Genomic DNA, 20,016 nt, shown 5'->3' with positions numbered 1-20,016 from the left:
CGTCAGTTTACACATGAAAAAATGAAAAATAGGAGTAGTTCTTCATTCATTATGAGGAATTGGTTTTAAGTGAAAAAAGGGTTTGGGATATATACTAACAATATACATTTCTGTAGTTAGGAATGTCTTTTAATTTTAATCCTGAGCAAAAGAAAAAAAAAAAGTATTTTGCTTTCCTTAGCTAGAACTAAATTACTCTATAATCTCACACTAAATTTTATACTGGGTGTATTAACTAAAACAATAAACAACAGTCCAAATGATGATAGAAAAAGAGTAAACTTTTAAACTCAAGTACTGTATCATGAGGCCAGACCTCTTCTTTGAATTCCAGATTTGAATATTCAAACTTTTAATTTATGTCTTCATCGGCCACCCAGTAGGCAGAAGTAACACGAACAAAAGTGAACTACTGAGTGGTTATCACTCACCTCCCCCAAGTCACATCTATTTTGGAAAATGGCACCACCGCCTAGATGCTCGGGATAAAACCCTAAGGGGCAATCTTGACCCTCTTTTATTCTACAGTCCACGGCCAATCCATCAGTAAATCCTGCAAGTTCTACTTCCAAAATATATCAAGCTATTATATACATCATCCCCACTGATAGAATTCTAGGCCAATTTACTCTTCTCCTTCTCCTAGACTACTGAGATAGCTTCCTAGACAGTTTTGGGGACCTCAGTTTGGCCTCTTTACAGCCCATGGTGCATACAACAGCCAGCTGATCCCCAAATCTGTTAAAAGCCTTTGAGTAACTTCTCACTGCAATTAAAGAAAACAGACAAACATGGCCTACAGGGCCCTATAAAATCTAGCCTCTGACTCTCTTCAAGTTTTTTGTCTCTTTGTCACTATGCTCCAGGCACAAAGTTCTTGTCACTGTTTTCAGCCCTTTGTATTAACTAACTTTTTTTTATTCAGGTCTCAGTTTAAATGCTACATTCTCAGAATGCACTTCCCAGATCACTGTCTCTAAAGAAAAGCTCCCATTCTCTTCAATTCTGCTCTATTATATTTTATTCATATTTACTCATTTGGATCTTATATAAGATCCAAATTTCTAAATTTATTTATTCATTTAGCTATGGGTTTATTACACATCTCCTTGTCTTTCCCCCTACTATGTAAGTTTCATAGCAGCTGCAATTCATATACTGCTAAAACCCAAGGGCCTAGAATATCATATGGTCATATAAGATGTTTAACAAATGTGTTACAAGCTGCCATAACAGATCACAACTATATCAAATGTATGCAACTGGCAAATGTGAGAAAATAAAAATCAAAGTGATATGCATCTTAATACATAAAATATGTCACCAAGCTGCTATTTCAAAATACCAGTGATGACTTAGTGGGACTAGGAAAAATAAAAACAAAACTAAAATTTACACAATTGTAAATTTTGAAAGAACTTTTTAGGATTCTTGAAGATTTTCTTTAAAAGCTTGAACCTAAAATTAGTTTGCATCTTCAAAATAAATCAATGACCAATTCACACTGATGTACATAAGACGTAAGTGGTTGGCAGGCTAGCACCTAAGAAATAGCAACCTTTCCTTCGGGTGCCTCTGAGAAGACTAGAGAAATACATCTATGTTCTCACCTACACAGTGATTCCTTAGAGTGCAAAGGTTCTCCATCTGGAAGATTCTACTCAACAGGGCCTCACACTTTTAATCTATGATTTAATATAGAATAATTGGATCAATATCTATAAGACTGAAATTTCTTATTAGAAGACCTGATCCTTTGAACTATTGTTCTACGTTACAGAAATTCAACTTTAACTTTGGACTGCTTACTAGGGTAGATGGCTGGTGATCTTTTAGTTATCTAATCAAATTTTACCAAAAATGTTTCTTATTTTTCTGATTCTTCCCGTAACTGACTTTATCTGCTACTTCATCACACACTGACAAGAAGAATAGCATCCATACCAGTAATTTACAAAATGTTCATTTTCTACATTACTTTCAATGCCACAAAACCCCCAAGATTCCATTCCGACTTTTGTTCTCTTTGCTCCCTCTTCTCAAAGAGACTATTTAAAGCTAAGATTAGAGATAAATCTTCTATTTTACTTTGACTAGCAGTTGCTTGATGTGGACTATATTGTGTCTGACTAGCAAATTCTGATATTTCAGAAAATTACTGTATTAAGTACTTATTTTTATGAACCACACTATAGTAGTAAATTATTTATAGAGAAACACTTCCAAATTGGAATCGGCAAAAGAGTTACCTCTGTGCAACTTAGGAAAATTTGGCTCTCAAGAGAATTAAGACCTGTTTTGGGCTGGTCATTTGTGAAGAGTCATCTGTCTTGGGGGTTCCTCTCACCATTACACACTGAAAACCCATCAAGAATCTAAAGACAAATTAATCCTATTAACAAACTCACCTATATTGTAATTTTAGTGTGCATGATGGCATTCATAATTTACTTCCATGCTCCTTCAATTAATATATTAACTGCTGCCTAATACTTTAAACAAACTGCTGAAAACTTTAGCAATTTTGGAGCATTCTAGTCTTCAGTCCTCTGAGAGAAAAACAAGCAAACAAACAAACAAAACCTACAGAATCTCATTTCCAGAGTTATAAGTCCAATAGTCATTTACTGTGCATGAATTTTGCTAGACTCTGTGAGGTACTTGGTGTCCTAGCTGTGTGTCCTGTAAAATTAATGCTCACATTTCATAAGAAAGAACGTATGCAAAACATTTCTAACTTTACAGAAATTTGCTTTACTGAAGGCCCATTGCAAGCTATTAAACAAGAGGTACATGTATTATAAATTTATATTTTAAATACTTGGAATTTTCATTATTTTTCAAGTTCAGTATCAATAGTTTGAATCATTAACAAACCTTCAGCAGATTGGATATTTAAGAGCATGGCAATATTTCATACTTACTAAATAACTGTAGGTAATTTAATTTTATTTATTTTAGTTTATTTTTAATATCAGAAAAAAGGGAGATCATTTTAACAGGTTGAAATATAGATGGACTTAGTGTTATATTAATTTATTTCTCAGCTACATAACTAAAATTCAAAATGAAAGGCAAAAAAATATTTGTGCATATTCTCTTCAAAAAAATTTTAAAAACAAGTTAATAAATACCTATAACAGCATCTTCAAAACCATTTGAATTAATCAGGTATCGTTAGCAATTTAAAAATGTTGAGCTCACTTTCTTTTAAGCATCAAATTCTATTTTTTAATCGTAAAGAAGATGCATCAGCAATTTCGAAAATCACATAATGAGACTCAAGGAGCTGAAAAGTTATGAGACAAGTAATTTTTTAAAAGTTAAAATAAAGAGAAAATATAGACAAAGATATTACTATGATGAAAGAATATAAGTAGATTGCAAAGTTATAATTTGAGCTAGTTGCATAATGATCAATAAGGCAATAAATTTTCTGCACATGTGTATTAAGTGCAAAAGAATGATTTAGAGAAAATTATTTCTCTTTTTTTAGTTCAACCTTTTAGTTATAGTCTTTTAAGCGTTCTATTGAGACATAGTGCTGAGACGAACACGATGCCTATGATAATTATTAAATGACAACTTTAGGAGAGTTAATCCATTCTAATAACTGGCTATTTGAATAATTTTATTGTTTTTTATATAACTGACTCTACCAATGAGAATTGCTGAATAAATGAATATACTCACGTATAGTCTGTGCTCATTTACATACCAACTTTCAAGCTCACAGCTTGTTAACGGCTACCTAGGCCAGAGGGTCCAGGAAACTGAAGAGAGTGTCATTTCTTCATTCTTCCTGCCCTTTGCCATTTCTGAAGCTGACTTGGTAACCATGTGAGATCACCAGTGCACACACATAACCCCAACCCTGACCCACCTTCTCAGTTGTCCCAGTGCTAGTCTAGGGCAGTGTCTGCTTTCAGGAGATAAAAGGCAGATGTGCTGTCCTATCAACATGTCCCAAACCTCTCTGCTCTTCCCAAATCTACCATGCCCCTTGACATGATACCTCTAGCTCTCTTTCTAGAGAAAGAAGATACATAATGAATAAGCTTTGGTTTTGCATCCAAAATGGTGATGGATCTTATTTTTACTCCTTTGTAAACATAAAGACTGAAGTAAAGCTACTTTTCATATGCAATGAATTCCAGCAAAAACTACCTTATTAAGACTGATTGAAAAAGTAACTTCTCCTTCATTTATCTTTATACTCCTAATTTGTTTCACAGGATGGCTTACAAGACATTCAACAAGACCTAAAAAATGTTGCTCCATTTGGGACTGAAGGTTGAAGAGTTTGAGCTGATGCTCTGTTCCTTGTGATGGGGAAGGCAAGAAAATATCATCATCTTGATGAGAAGCAAATAATGATCATAGTAAAGACAAAAAACAGGGAGCGATATTATAATAAAGCCAGAACTTGAAAAGGATCCTCCGGCACCTCACTGTGCATTACAGAGGTACACTGTGCAACATTGGAACCTCACTCCCAACCTCTCTCACCTTGGCTGTCTCAACCCCACTGTCACAAACTATATGCCAAGCAATGGAAATACCAACTGTTTCAGCGTGGAAGATGGAAAAGTGTGAGTTTAGAAGAAAAAAAAAGTTTTTTGACCCGTTTCCATGGCACACCAAATTTAAAACCCAAAATGTAACCTCTTACAGAAACATTCTTCATGGTAATGAACTGGTGAAATATTCTAATAGTAGATAGCAATAAATATATTTATATACATATATGTATACTAAGGAGTTTTTGTTGAGTTAGCCTAGAGATTGAACCAAAATCGACTTGCAAATGAAAATTTGCAACAAAAATTCTCTTCAGAAGTTTGTAAATGCTATAATTGTGTTTCAGTTCATAGTATCATGCCAAAAGTTACATATTAAAATTTCTAAATGTAAAATAAAATATACATTTTAATGGAGAATATCGGTACAGATGATTCTAAAAGAGAATAAAATTCCTAAGTATATTTTGCCTAGAAAAAAATATCAACTGTTTTAAATTCTATCTCCCCCCAAAAAATTCCCTTAGCCAAAATCACAAAATAATGGCATCATACCTTAAGATGAGAAAATGATTTCAAATCTGTGATAAACCAAAAGTAAATAATTTAACTATAAAAATATTGAGTGTTGTCTACAGAGACTACCACTGATTTTAGTGTGTGAAATATAACTCTGTCACTCCCAGTAGGAGGCCTTGCTATGTAATATAAGAAACCAATTCGATCGTGTTAACAGTCCAGCTTCTATAATGAAGTTCAGTACTCCAAGGGCAGATTGGCTTCAGTCATTAAAACAACTTCAGTAAATAGTAATCAATTGGAATGAAAGAAGATTATGTCACAAAGAGGAAAAGACCAAATTGAGGGCTGAATTATTCTAGAAAAGAGAAAAGAGCAACATGGAAAAACAACTCTGATCTGAGCTATCTAGGTAATTTTAACATTTAAATTAATCTTATTTAGCACCTTGTATCTCTATCTACATTTAGTTTAAAATGACTGATCCCAGAGTGTTATTTGAAATACTGAAGAGTTGATGATCCAGACATGTTTTATCACCATGAAATCTTATTTCTAAGGAAAAGATGCACGTATTCTATATACTTACTGGAGATGTTGATACTTGGGTTATTCTCAACTGGTTTTCCAAATCCTGTACTTTGTTTTTAAGTTCCATATTTTCTGTTTCTAAGTCTTGAATCTAAAAAGCAAATGATTATTGAATAATCTTCAGACATTTGTTCTTGGAAAATATTGGCTGCTAAATTGGCTATATTAATGAATAGGATTTCATATTATTTAAAATTTTAATGTATTTTTTTGTGCACGGGGAGAAATTTATTTAATAAAGCTTGGGATATATCATAGAATTCTAGGTCACTGGAAAGACATATTATTAATTTTAAAATATGTTTTTATGTGTGTGCAAATTTCATGTTTCTAATACCTCATCTCTGTGTTTTCTTGTAGCGCTGTGCAATCTGTACCCATAATCTTGGAGTATAACCGCAAGACAGTGAAACTTGCTTATGATGATTTTGAAGAGAGTGGAGAAAGGGTGTAATTTAATTATAAAGGAATCTGATCTGCATGGGAAACCACTTACCCAGCATCTGCTGCTTCTGCTGCTCTGATCCCCATGAGAAGCATCAGGAAGTGAAGCAAAGTCACATGAGAACACTAAGTTCTTGTGGGAATTCAATATAAAATGGTTAAAAACTGTGCAGGGGATCAGGAACGAAAAATTATAGGAACACAGTGAAAGCAGTTCCAATCAGTGTGGGGGGAATTTAATGGCAGGCCTTCTAAATTTGTTTGATGATATGCAAGTTTCCCTGTACTTACATCACATAAATGTGAAATAACAAGCTTAGTTTACTCACTCTTTTCTGTAACACTGCAATCTGTTTTCTTGTTTCAACATCTTTTCCTCCAGATTCTAGAAATTTCCTGTACGCCAGGTCAAATGCTTGGCCAATTGTTAAAGTTATCTCTTCAGCCTTTGTAAAAACCAAACAAAGATTTGCATTTTAATAATAATATGTCAGACTATTCTTTGAATCAAGAAAAACGGTAACATGAGGTATTTCAAAAGGGCAATGTCTAGGGGTAGACGTGTAGTAAATGAGCAAAGTAGTCTATGCTAACATAATAATTCAAAGCCTACCCATGCACAACATAAAAAAGAAATGTTTTGGCAATTAAATGAATAGCTGTTGAAGTTGGAAGCAAGAGTCCTATCCAACTTCTCATCTCTTTTATCATAGCATTTTTTCCCCTAGTTTGTTTTCCTCCCTTCCTCAAATATTTAGTGCCTATTAAATAAAAGCATAGTGCCAACTGCAGTTTTTCTTGTTGCTTTGATACTTATTTCCTTTTCTTAGTGAGGAGGGTTTATTGAGCCTGGCAGTAACTTGAATGAGGTTGGCTGGGTGGTGTCTGTGGAAAACCTGATGGATGCCCTCTCTAAAGGAAGCAACTGCTTGCTACTCAGTTCCAGTTAATTTCTGGCTTGTGGAAATGAACAATTCCAACCCAGAGTTGTCGATTTTAAATATGTGAGATGAGGTCAGAAATCTGAATATTCATATGGAAAGCTCCCAATTTTAAGTGACAGTAAACAATATTTTTGTAAAACACAGTGCCGACTGAACATAATATAGCTGTCACCTGAATTTGGCCTCAGAAACAATTATCAGTCTCTGGTCTATTAACTAGAAACTGCCACAAATATCCTAAGTCCACCAGTTCATTCCTTCTCCATTGATATCTCAACTGGTATCACAGTGTCTTACTGGGAACAGTGTAAACAGTAAATAAAGATTTATTTACTTTATTAACATTATAAAGAAGTTTGATAAAGGCATTAATTGATTTAATGCATCAGAAATATTTCATATTTAATATAACACCTCCAGATGACATAACAACTGGTAGCAACATTAAATCTTGAAAATGCCCTGCTTTCACTCATCTATTGCAAATCCTAAAATTTTGTGATTCCCAGGTGCGACCTAAATTGAAAATATGCTTTATTAATAAAGCTTAGATTACTTAAGACACTGTTATTTTTGTAGTTCACTATTTGTTTAAAAAGGCGTTTAGCCATAAAAAATATTTATAGTGTTTAACCCAACAAACCAAAAAATGCAAAATATATGCCTAAAATTATATATGAGGACTATCTGTCTTACAACAAAGATGGAAAAGAAAAAAAGCTATATTAAGGAATACTAAATAATACTAAAAAGTTAAAATGAGTTCAATGTGTCTTCTTAATAAGACAATGTGTTTTCCTCAAATACTCAAGGTGTACAGGACAGAAAATTGTTTAAACGGTAATATGGTTGATTCATCACTAATAACATTTGACTTCATTATTAATTATTTGTTTACAATAATAATTTTTTAAAATCCATAGTCTCTTTTTATGGTAAGACATGTCTTTTTAATTAAGATAGCATTTAGCTCCCTGGTAAATATTCTCCATATATTACCTCACTTGCTTCTCATGACTCTGTGAGATGGGGGTTATTATTATTCCCACAATACTTATGCAACTGCAATTCTGTGAGGTTGTATAACTTGCCTAAAATCTGATAATTAGTTAGAGGAGAACCTGGATTCAAATTCAGAATATCTGACTCTACAAGCCTCACACTTTTTGGGGGTAGGGGATAAAATTTATATATAATGAAATGCACAGACCATAATTGTACAATCAGGTGTGTTTTGACACATGTGTTTTGATACCTATATAACCACTATATCATTAAAGATATAGAATATTTCTATCATCCTTGAAAGTTCTCCTATGCCTACCTCTAGTCAAATCGCATTTCTTACGGGTAACCGTTGCTCAAATTTCTCACCATAGATCAGTTTTACCTGTCCTTGTATCTATAAAAATGGGCCATACTTTATATATTCTTTTGTATCGGTCTTCTTTTTTAGTTTCTCAGATGTTACATGTATCATTCATTTTATTGCTGATTACTTTCCATCCAGTGAATATACCACAAATGATTTTTCACTTTTCTATCAAGGGACGTTTCTGGTGTTTTCAGTCCTGAGTTATAAATAAAGCTGTTACAAACATTCCTGTAAAATCTTTTTGTGGACATATGTTTTCATATCTCTGGGTAAATACCTAGAAAGAATACCTTTCTAGTTATTTAAATCATAGGATGGGTCTATGTTTAACATTATAAGAAACTGCCAAACTGCTTTCCAAAGTACCATTGTACATACCCACCAGCAGTAAAAGAGTTCTAGTTGCTCCACATTCTCACCAACATCAGATATTGATATCTTTTTAATTTAGTCATTTTACTGGATGAGTAATGCTATTGCAATGTATTTGTAACCTGAATTTCCCTGTTGAATAATATATTAGCCCAGTTTCATGTAATCATTGGCCTTTGTTATCCGCTCATTATGAACTCCCTGTAGAAGACAGTCTCTTGCCCATTTTTTATTAGTTTTTTTGTCTTTTTATTACTGATGTTTAGTTCTTTATATATTCTGGATACAAACTCTTTTTCGGATATATGTATGTGACTTGCCATTTCACTTTATAATACTGTTTATAGATTAATAGAAAATGTTGATTTTTGATTAAGTCCCATGTATCATGTTTTTCTCCTGCTATGTTTAGTGCTTTTGGGGTCATTTCTAAGAAATCATTGTCTACTCAAAGTTCATAGAGAGATTCTCCTATGTTTAATGAAAGTTTTGCAGCAGGCTATAAAAGCTTCTACTTTTATATCTATTATCCATCTCAAGTTATTTTTATGTAGCATAAGTAAGAACTAATTTTTAAGTATTATTTTTTCATATATTTAGCTAGTTGTTCCAATACCAATTATCAAAGGCTTCTTTTCTCCATTATTGTCTTGTCACATTTGTGGAAAAATCAATTGCCCACGTATGTGTGGATATTTCTGGTCTCTACAATCTAGTTTGTTTATTATTTATCTATCATTACATCAATATCACCTGATCTTGATAACGATTTCTTTGAAGTACCCTGTGAAAGCAGGTAAAATGTGTCTTCCAACTTTGGTCTTTTCTTTCAAGATTAATTTCTCTATTCTGCACTGTTTTATATTACCATATTAAAAACAAATTTTCTATTTCTACCAAAAATCCCATTGTGATTTTGATAAGGATTGTATTGAATATACAGATCAATTTGGTGGAATTGACCACTTAACTAAATTGAGCATTCCAGCCTATAAATATGGTATCTCTCTCCCATTATTTTAGGTCTTCTTTAATTTCTGCAATAGTTTGTCGACTTCAGCATATCTTCTTCAAAAAATCCTAATTATATCATGTTTGTTGAGCTTTAGTAAACAGATTCTTATTTTTTTCTAGTAGACAGAAACAATTAATTTTTGTATATTAACCTTGTATCTTGTGATTAAATTTGCTTCATAATTATAGTAATTTGTAGATTTCACAGGACTTTCTTTGTAAAAATTCACATTACATCTGTGAAAAAGATAGTTTTACTTTTTTTCCCAATCTTTATGCCTCTTGTTTCTTTTACTAACTATTCACCAAGACATCTAATACCAGGCTAAACAGAGGTGAGAGTAAGCACCCTTGCCCTGTTCCCAATCTTAAAGGAAAGTATTCAATAATTCACCATTAATTTTGATGTCACCTGCAGGATTTTTAACGTGCTTATTGGAATAAGAAACATCCCTTTTTCTCCTAGGATATTGTGAATTTTATCATCAATTGGATTGAATTTTGTGCTTTTTCTGCATCTATGTGATAATTTTTTTCATAGAATTTAGTGAAACTATCTGGATCTGTTATTTTACTTGTCAAGAGATTTTAAAAAATATTTAATTATACATATATTCAGATTTGTTATTTCCTCAGTTCCGTTAAATGGAGTTTTTCAAATATTCATCAATTTCATCTTACTTGCCAAATTTACTGGCACGATAGTTATATAATATTTCTCTCTGTATCCTTTTAAAGACTGTAGCATCTGTACTTATACCCACTCTTTTGTTTCTGGTATTGGTAATTTGTGCTTTCCTTTATTTTTGTCCTTGATCTGTCTTTTTAGAGGATCCTTATTGAAGAACCAACTTTTGGTTTATTAATTTTCTTTATTGTGTTTTCAACATCATCGATTCTATTATTTATTATTATTATTTTTACCTTTTACTTTGTTTTAAATTTGTTCTTATTCTAACTCCTCAAGATCAAGAGCATGATGATTACTTTTAATCTTTTTATCTTTTCTCATAGAAGCATTTAAAGCTAAATCTAAGAACTGCTTTAACTGTCTTTTACAAATTTTGGTATTTTGTATTTTGTTGCTATTCAGATAAAAATAATATAATTCCTCTTGTGACCTTTCTTTGAGCTATTATTACGTGAAGTGTGTTTTGATTTAAAACATTTTGACAATTTGTAGTCAGAGAATATACTCTGTAAAATTTTCAATTTTGAAGTTTACTGAGTCTTAAAATATGGTCCAGGATATAAAGGATCTTTGTAAACATTCAACTGCACTCAAAAAGAAAGTATACTCTGGAGAAGCAAGAAGAACTACAATCCTGCAGCCTGTGGAACAAAAAGCACATTCACAAAAAGATAGACAAAATGAAAAGGCAGAGGGCTATGTAACAGATGATGGAACAAGATAAAACCCCAGAAAAACAACTAAATGAAGTGGGGATAGGCAACCTTCCAGAAAAAGAATTCAGAATAATGATAGTGAAGATGATCCAGGACCTCGGAAAAAGAATGGAGGCAAAGATCAAGAAGACGCAAGAAATGTTTAACAAAGACCTAGAAGAATTAAAGAACAAACAAACAGAGATGCACAATACAATAACTGAAATGAAAACTACACTAGAAGGAATCAATAGCAGAAAAACTGAGGCAGAAGAACGGATAAGTGACCTGGAAGACAGAATGGTGGAATTCACTTCTGTGGAACAGAATAAAGAAAAAAGAATGAAAAGAAATGAAGACAGCCTAAGAGACCACTGGGACAACATTAAATGCAACAACATTCGCATTATAGGGGTCCCAGAAGGAGAAGAGAGAGAGAAAGGACCAGAGAAAATATTTGAAGAGATTATAGTCGAAAACTTCCCTAACAGGGGAAAGGAAATAGCCACCCAAGTCCAGGAAGTGCAGCGAGTTCCATACAGGATAAACCCAAGGAGAAACACGCCAAGACACATAGTAATCAAATTGTCAAAATTAAAGACAAATAAAAATTATTGAAAGCAGCAAGGGAAAAACGACAAATAACATACAAGGGAACTCCCATAAGGTTAACAGCTGATTTCTCAGGAGAAACTCTACAAGCCAGAAGGGAGTGGTATGATATACTTAAAGTGATGAAAGGGAAGAACCTACAACCAAGATTACTCTAACCGGCAAGGATCTCATTCAGATTCAATGGAAAAATCCAAAGCTTTACAGACAAGCAAAAGCTAAGAGAATTCAGCACCACCAAATCAGCTCTACAACAAATACTAAAGGAACTTCTCTAAGTGGGAAACACAAGAGAAGAAAAGGACCTACAAAAACAAACCCAAAACAATTAAGTAAATGGTCATAGGAACATACATATCGATAATTACCTTAAACGTGAACAGATTAAATGCTCCAACCAAAGGACACAGGCTTGCACCTGTGTCTAACGTTACACCTAAAGGAACTAGAGAAAGAAGAACAAACAAAACACAAAGTTAGTAGAAGGAAAGAAATCATAAATATCAGAGCAGAAATAAATGAAATAGAAACAAAGAAAACAATAGCAAACATCAATAAAACTAAAAGCTGGTTCTTTGAGAAGATAAACAAAATTGATAAGCCATTAGCCAGACTCATCAAAAAAAAAGAGGGAGAGGACTCAAATCAATAAAATTAGAAATGAAAAAGGGGAAGTTACAACAGACACCACGGAAATACAAAGCATCCTAAAAGACTACTACAAGCAACTTTATGCCAATAAATTGGACAACCTAGAAGAAATGGACAAATTCTTAGAAAGGTATAACCTTCCAAGACTGAACCAGGAAGAAATAGAAAATATGAACAGACCAATCACAAGTAATGAAATTGAAACTGTGATTAAAAATCTTCCAACAAACAAAAGTCCAGGACCAGATGGCTTCACAGGTGAATTCTATCAAACATTTAGAGAAGAGCTAACACCGATCCTTCTCAAACTCTTCCAAAAAATTGCAGAGGAAGGAACACTCCCAAACTCATTCTATGAGGCCACCATCACCCTGATACCAAAACCAGACAAACATACTACAAAAAAAAAAAAAAAAATTACAGACAAATATCACTGAGAAATATAGATGCAAACATCCTCAACAAAATACTAGCAAACAGAATCAAACAACACATTAAAAGGATCATACACAATGATCAAGTGGGATTTATCCCAGGGATGCAAGGATTCCTCAATATATGCAAATCAATCAACGAGATACACCATATTAACAAATTGAAGAATAAAAACCATATGATCATCTCAATAGATGCAGAAAAACCTTTCGACAAAATTCAACACCCATTTTCGATAAAAACTCTCCAGAAAGTGGGCATAGAGGGAACCTACCTCAACATAATAAAGGCCATATACAACAAACCCACAGCAAACATCATTCTCAATGGTGAAAAACTAAAAGCATTTCCTCTAAGATCAGGAACAAGACAAGGATGTCCACTCTCACCACTATTATTCAACATAGTTTTGGAAGTCCTAGCCACGGCAATCAGAGAAGAAAAAGAAATAAAAGGAATACAAACTGGAAAAGAAGAAGTAAAGCTGTCACTGTTTGCAGATGACATGATACTATACATAGAGAATCCTAAAAATGCTACCAGCTAATCAATGAATTTGGTAAAGTTGCAGGATACAAAATTAATACACAGAAATCTCTTGCATTCCTATACACTAATGATGAAAAACCTGAAAGAGAAATTAAGGAAACACTCCCATCTACCATTGCAACAAAAAGAATAAAATACCTAGGAATAAACCTACCTAGGGAGACAAAAGGCCTGTATACAGAAAACTATAAGACACTGATGAAAGAAATTAAAGATGATACCAACAGATGGAGAAATATACCATGTTCCTGGATTGGAAGAATCAATATTGTGAAAATGACTATACTACCCAAAGCAATCTACAGATTCAATGCAATCCCTATCAAATTACCAATGGCATTTTTTATGGAACTAGAACAAAAAATCTTAAAATTTGTATGGAGACACAGAAGACCCCAAATAGCCAAAGCAGTCTTGAGGGTAAAAAACGGAGCTGGAGGAATCAGACTCCCTGACTTCAGACTATACTACAAAGCTACAGTAATGAAGACAATATGGTACTGGCACAAAAACAGAAACATAAATCAATGGAACAAGATAGAAAGCCCAGAGATAAACCCACGCACCTATGGTCAACTAATCTATGACAAAGGAGGCAAGGATATACAATGGAGAAAAGACAGTCTCTTCAATAAGTGGTGCTGGGAAAACTGGACAGCTACATGTAAAAGAATGATATTAGAACACTCCCTAACACGATACACAAAAATAAAGTCAAAATGGATTCAAGACCTAAATGTAAGACCAGACACTATAAAACTCTTAGAGGAAAACATAGGAAGAACACTCTTTGACATAAATCACAGCAAGATATTTTTTTACCCACCTCCTAGAGTAATGGAAATAAAAACAAAAATAAACAAATGGGACCTAATGAAATTTCAAAGCTTGTGCACAGCAAAGGAAACCATAAACAAGACCAAAAGACAACCCTCAGAATGGGAGTAAATATTTGCAAACGAATCAACAGACAAAGGATTAATCTCCAAAATATATAAACAGCTCATGTAGCTCAATATTAAGAGAAACAAACAATCTAATCCAAAAATGGGCAGAAGACCTAAACAGACATTTCTCCAAAGAAGACATACAGATGGCCAAGAAACACATGAAAAGCTGCTCAACATCACTAATTATTAGAGAAATGCAAATCAAAACTACAGTGAGGTATCACCTCACACCAGTTAGAATGGGCATCATCAGAAAATCTACAAACAACAAATGCTGGAGAGGGTGTGGAGAAAAGGGAACACTCTTGCACTGTTGGTGGGAATGTAAACTGATACAGCCACTATGGAGAACAGTATGGAGGTTCCTTAAAAAACTAAAAATAGAATTACCATATGACCCAGCAATCCCACTACTGGGCATATACCCAGAGAAAACCATAATTCAAAAAAGACACATGCACCCGAATGTTCATTGCAGCACTATTTACAATAGCCAGGTCATGGAAGCAACCTAAATGCCCATTGACAGACGAATGGATAAAGAAGTTGTGGTACATATATACAATAGAATATTACTCAGCCATAAAAACTAACGAAATTGAGTCATTTGTTGAGACATGGATGGATCTAGAGACTGTCATACAGAGAGACGTAAATCAGAAAGAGAAAAACAAATATCGTATATTAACGCATGTATGTGGAACCTAGAAAAATGGTACAGGTGAACCGGTTTACAGGGCAGAAGTTGAGACACAGATGTAGAGAACAAACATATGGACACCAAGGGGGGAAAGCCGCGGGGGCGTGGGGGTGGTGGTGTGTTGAATTGGACGATTGGGATTGACGTGTATACACTGATGTGTATAAAATTGATGACTAATAAGAACCTGCTGTATAAAAAAATAAATAAAATTAAATTAAAACATTAAAAAAAAAGTATACTCTGCTGTTGCTTGGGATAATGTTCTAACATATCAATTAGATCAAAGTGGTGGATATTATTTTTTCATTTTGTTAAGTTTATTTTTTTCTATTTGCTCTGTCAATTGCTGAGAATGGCATTAACATCTATGACTATGGGTGTCAATTTGTCTTTTTCTTCCTGTAATTGTTAGATTTTCTCCTTCATTTCTTAAAAATCAGTGTTATTAAATGAAACACAGTGGTCCTTTAATCACTGTGGGCTCTATCTCTTAATGTCTGGTAATATTCCTTGCCTTGGAGTCACCTTTTTGATATGAGTATAGCCACAGCAACTTTCTCACACTTATTGCTTGCATGGCATATGTTTATTCAATCTTTTGTTTTTTACCTATATTTTTCTTTACATTTAAAGTGTGTGTTTTCTAGAGACCAAACAGTTGGTCATTTTAAAATTGCTGTCTGATAATCTCAGCCTTTGATTGGTATATTTTTACATTTACGTTGTTCTTTATTTTCTATTTGGTCCACCTGCTTTTATGTTGCTGTTCTTTTCCTGCCTTCTTTAAATTTCATTTAAAAAAATTAGTTTTCCATTATATGTTCTCTATAGGCTTTTAGCTATACGCATTTGAATTACTTTTAGTGGATTGCTCTAGTGATTACAATACGCATCCTTAAGTTACCAGAGTCCACTTAGAGTTAATATGGTATCATTTCACATAAATAATAACAACCTTGAAATAGTGTAAGTCTATTATGTCCAATAGTATACATCCTTTGTGCTATTACTGTCATTTGTTAACATCATGATACAAGGCTACAATTTTTGCTTTAACCAGTTCTTTTTTAAAGAATGGACAGACATTTAGTCACAATTTTTCCAGAGCTTTTTTTTCTTTATCTTTTTTGCACATTTGAATTTCCTTTTTGTGTCATTTCCCTTTGGGTTAAAGAACTTCCTTTAGCATACCTTGAAGCACAGTTCTGCTAGTAATAAATCACTCCAGTTTCATTTATCTCAAAATATTTTGACTTAAATTTTGAGCCTTCAATGGGTGTAAAACTCTGTTATGACATCTCTTTACTTTATGCATGTTAAAGGTATTGTTATATTCTCCTCTGGCCTCTACTGATACTAATGAAAAGTCAGCTGCCATTCATACTACTTTTTTATCTGTATGTAAAGATATGTCTTTTTAAAAATTTTCTGGATGATTTCACGATCCGTTCATTCCCTCAATCATTCTCTTGCTCTCTCTTTCTCTCTCCAACTCTCTTATAGATAGTCTGTGATATAATTACAGGTAGTTTTCTTTACAATTTTTTCAGCTTGAAGTTTGTCAAGTTTCTCAAATCTGTAAATTGACAATTTTCACCAAATTTGGGAATTCTTCAGCCAGTACTTTTTTTCTTTCCTACTTTCTCTCTCCTGTCTTCTTGTGATTTTTGTTTCACATAGGTTAGAACTCTATCTTGTCCAGCAGGTGATTATGGCTCTGTTATTCAATATTATTATTATTATTTATTTTCTCTGTTCGTTTGATTGGATAATTTCTCTCATCTATCTTCCAGATTACTGACCATTTTTTCTGCCATCCTAAATCTGATGTTAAGCTTATTTTTTTTCTTTTCAGTTATTCTACCTAACCATTTAATTATTTTTTATATTTGCTATTTCTATGCTGAAATTTTCATGTTTACTTATTACTACCTTCTTTTCCTTTAATTCCCTGAATACATGTATAACCCACATTAAAGTCTTTGACCATTACAGATAAATTTAAAGTTTCCTTTAGATCTTTAACTTTAATCTTGGCCCCCTCTAGTCTTCATGGAGGTAACAACTATAAGATGTTTATCATTCTGGAGGTTATGGGTTTTGCATATATTTACACATATGTATATGTTTACATATGCTCTAAGGGTATAATAATACTAAAGTTTGATTATGGGAGCAACCTGTAAGTCTAAAATTCCTCATTATATATTAAGTTCAGTTACATCAGTTATATTAATTTCACCTATAATATTAAATATTAATCATATTAACTTTGCAAGAAACACAATGTTCTATATTAGAAAATAATTATTTATTGCCATAAACATGTAATATAAGCTATTAAAATTCATCTAATATCATATCCACAAATCTATGACAGAAATGACATACTCTAATGGTTTTTCACTGGCTGTTTAGAATAAAAACATTTTGGTTATATATGAGTCTGATAGCAAAAAAAAAAAAAAATCCCCAATCCTACTAAGTTAAAGAAGTTTCCTTCTTTTCCTATTTTTCTGAGATTTTTTAACCATGAATGGGGGTTGATTATTTTCAAATATTTTTTAAAACATTGATAGGATCATATACTTTTCTTCTTTAGCCTGTTAATATGGTTAATTATACTGTTGGATTTTTTATGTTGAATAAAACTTACATCCCAGGAACAAACTCTACTTGGTCTTGGTGTATAATTCTTTTATATATTGCTGAATTATATTTAATATTGTGTTAGAAATTTTTGCATCTATATTCCTGAGGGATATTGGTCTGTAGTTTCCTTTTTTTGCACTATCTTTACTTGGTTTTGGTGTCTGGAAAATAATAGCTTCATAAAATGAATTTGGGGAATTCTCTCACCTCTTCTATTTTCTGGAATAGCTTGTGTCGAACAATGTTAACTCCTCTTTAAGCATTTTATGGATTCTTCCAGTGAAACTATCTAGGACTGGAGATTTCTCTTTAAATAAGTGTGAAATTATAAATTCAATTTCCTTTATAGTTACAGGGCTATTCAAATTATCAAATATTGGGTGGTATGCAGTAGTTGATTATAGCACCCTCTTATTATTTTTTTTTTTTTTTTTTTTTTTTAAATTATTATTTATTTATTCATTTATTGGCTCTGTTGGGTCTTCGTTTCTGTGCGAGGGCTTTCTCTAGTTGCGGCAAGCGGGGGCCACGCTTCATCGCGGTGCGCCGGCCTCTCACTATCGTGGCCTCTCTTGTTGCAGCGCACAGGCTCCAGATGCACAGGCTCAGTAGTTGTGGCTCACGGGCCTAGTTGCCCCGCGGCATGTGGGATCTTCCCTCTTATTATTTTTTGATACCTGGAGGGTCTTCAGTGAAATTCCTGTTTCATGCCAGATATTGGTAACTTGTGTCTTTTTTTTTCTTCTTTTGTTTTGCCAATCTTAACTGAAATTTTGTTACTTTTATGATCTTTTTAAAAAAACAGCTCTTTGTTTAATTGATTTTCTCATTGTTTTTGTTTTCAACTTCATTAATTTTCTTCTCTTATCTTTCTTATTTTCTTCCTTTTGCCTACTTTAATTTGATAAGTGCTTGAGCTGGGAGCTTAGATTATTAATTTGAAACTTTCTGCTTCAAATATTTTAACTTAGTTGTTAAAATTTCTCTCTCAGAACTGTTTTAGCTGTATCACATAAATGCTGATATGTTCTATTTCATTTCTATATAGTTCACACATTTAAAGTTTTTCTTCTTAAAGATTCCTCTTTAACATATGGAATGTTTACAAATGTGATGTCCTTTTTGACATATGGAAAAACAAAACTTCCAAGTTTTTGAAGACATTCCTGTTATCTTTCTGTTATTGATTTTTAGGTCGATTTCTTTGTTGTCAGAGAACACATGCTTTATAATTTCAACTCTTTTAAACTTTTGAGATTTGTTTTGTAGCCCAAGATATGGTCTATTTTGGTACATGTTCCTTTGGCACTGGAAAACAATATGCATTCTGTTGTTATTGAATGAAGTTCCCTTTAGTTGTTAATTAGATTCCATTGGTTGATGATGTTGTTGAGTTCTATATTCTTGATGATTTCCTGTATAGTTGTTCTATTAATTTTAAGAAAAGTGGTGGTGAAGTCTCCAGCTATAATTGTGTATTTGTCTATTTACCCTATATTTCTTTTCAGTTCTATCAGTTTTTGTTTCATTTATTTTGCAGCTCTGTGATATGATCATGTAAATTTAGGATTGTTATTCTTCTTGGTGGTATGACCCTTTTATCATTAAATAACGTCCTTCATTGTCTCTGATAATTTTCTTTACTTTGAAGTGTACTTTATCTGATATTAATACACTTACTTGTGCTTTCTTAGAATAATTTTTGCATGATACATCTTTTTTCATTATTTTATTTTTAACCTTCTTATATCACCTGTATCATTATACTTGCAGCAAGTTTCTTGAAGACAACATATATCTGGGTTTTTAAAAATCTACTCTAGGGCTTCCCTGGTGGCGCAGTGGTTGAGAATCTGCCTGCCGATGCAGGGGACACGGGTTCGAGCCCTGGTCTGGGAAGATCCCACATGCCGCGGAGTGACTGGGCCCGTGAGCCACAATTACTGAGCCTGCGCGTCTGGAGCCTGTGCTCCACAACAAGAGAGGCCACGATAGTGAGAGGCCCGCGCACTGCGATGAAGAATGGCCCCCACTTGCTGCAACTGGAGAAAGCCCTCACACAGAAACGAAGACCCAACACAGCCATAAATACATAAATAAATAAATAAAATATTAAAAAAAAAAAAAATCTACTCTAGCAATCTCTTCCAATTAGTATACTTAGACCACATACATTTAATGTAATTTTTGATATATTAGAGGTTAAATTTCCATTTAATATTTTTCTTTTCTATTATTTCTATTTTTTCTCTTTCTGTTTTCTTTTCACTGAATTTTTATGGGTTTTTAAAACATTTTT

The 20,016-nt window shown here is 33.1% G+C and overlaps 1 protein-coding gene across 12 annotated transcripts in view; it reads right to left on the bottom strand.

The window, feature by feature from the left end:
* The window catches only part of GULP1 (GULP PTB domain containing engulfment adaptor 1), a 259,003-nt gene that overhangs the window by 19,879 nt on the left and 219,108 nt on the right, over window positions 1–20,016 (bottom strand). For 8 of the 12 annotated variants that reach the window (XM_036858996.1, XM_036858995.1, XM_036858999.1 and 5 more), the window contains 3 exons: window positions 6,404–6,520; window positions 6,127–6,207; window positions 5,629–5,721 (listed from right to left, as the gene is read on the bottom strand). In XM_036858996.1, coding sequence (XP_036714891.1) covers window positions 5,629–5,721; window positions 6,127–6,207; window positions 6,404–6,520 — 291 coding nt within the window. The remainder of the gene's footprint in view (window positions 1–5,628; window positions 5,722–6,126; window positions 6,208–6,403; window positions 6,521–20,016) is intronic. The other 4 variants (XM_036859003.1, XM_036859001.1, XM_036859000.1 and 1 more) reach the window with 1 other exon arrangement.

This window comes from Balaenoptera musculus, chromosome 7 (assembly GCF_009873245.2).
Source record: "Balaenoptera musculus isolate JJ_BM4_2016_0621 chromosome 7, mBalMus1.pri.v3, whole genome shotgun sequence".
NCBI classification, from domain to species: Eukaryota; Metazoa; Chordata; class Mammalia; order Artiodactyla; family Balaenopteridae; genus Balaenoptera; species Balaenoptera musculus.
Note: the sequence above shows the minus strand (reverse complement) of the source record. Positions and strands in the feature narration are given on the sequence as shown.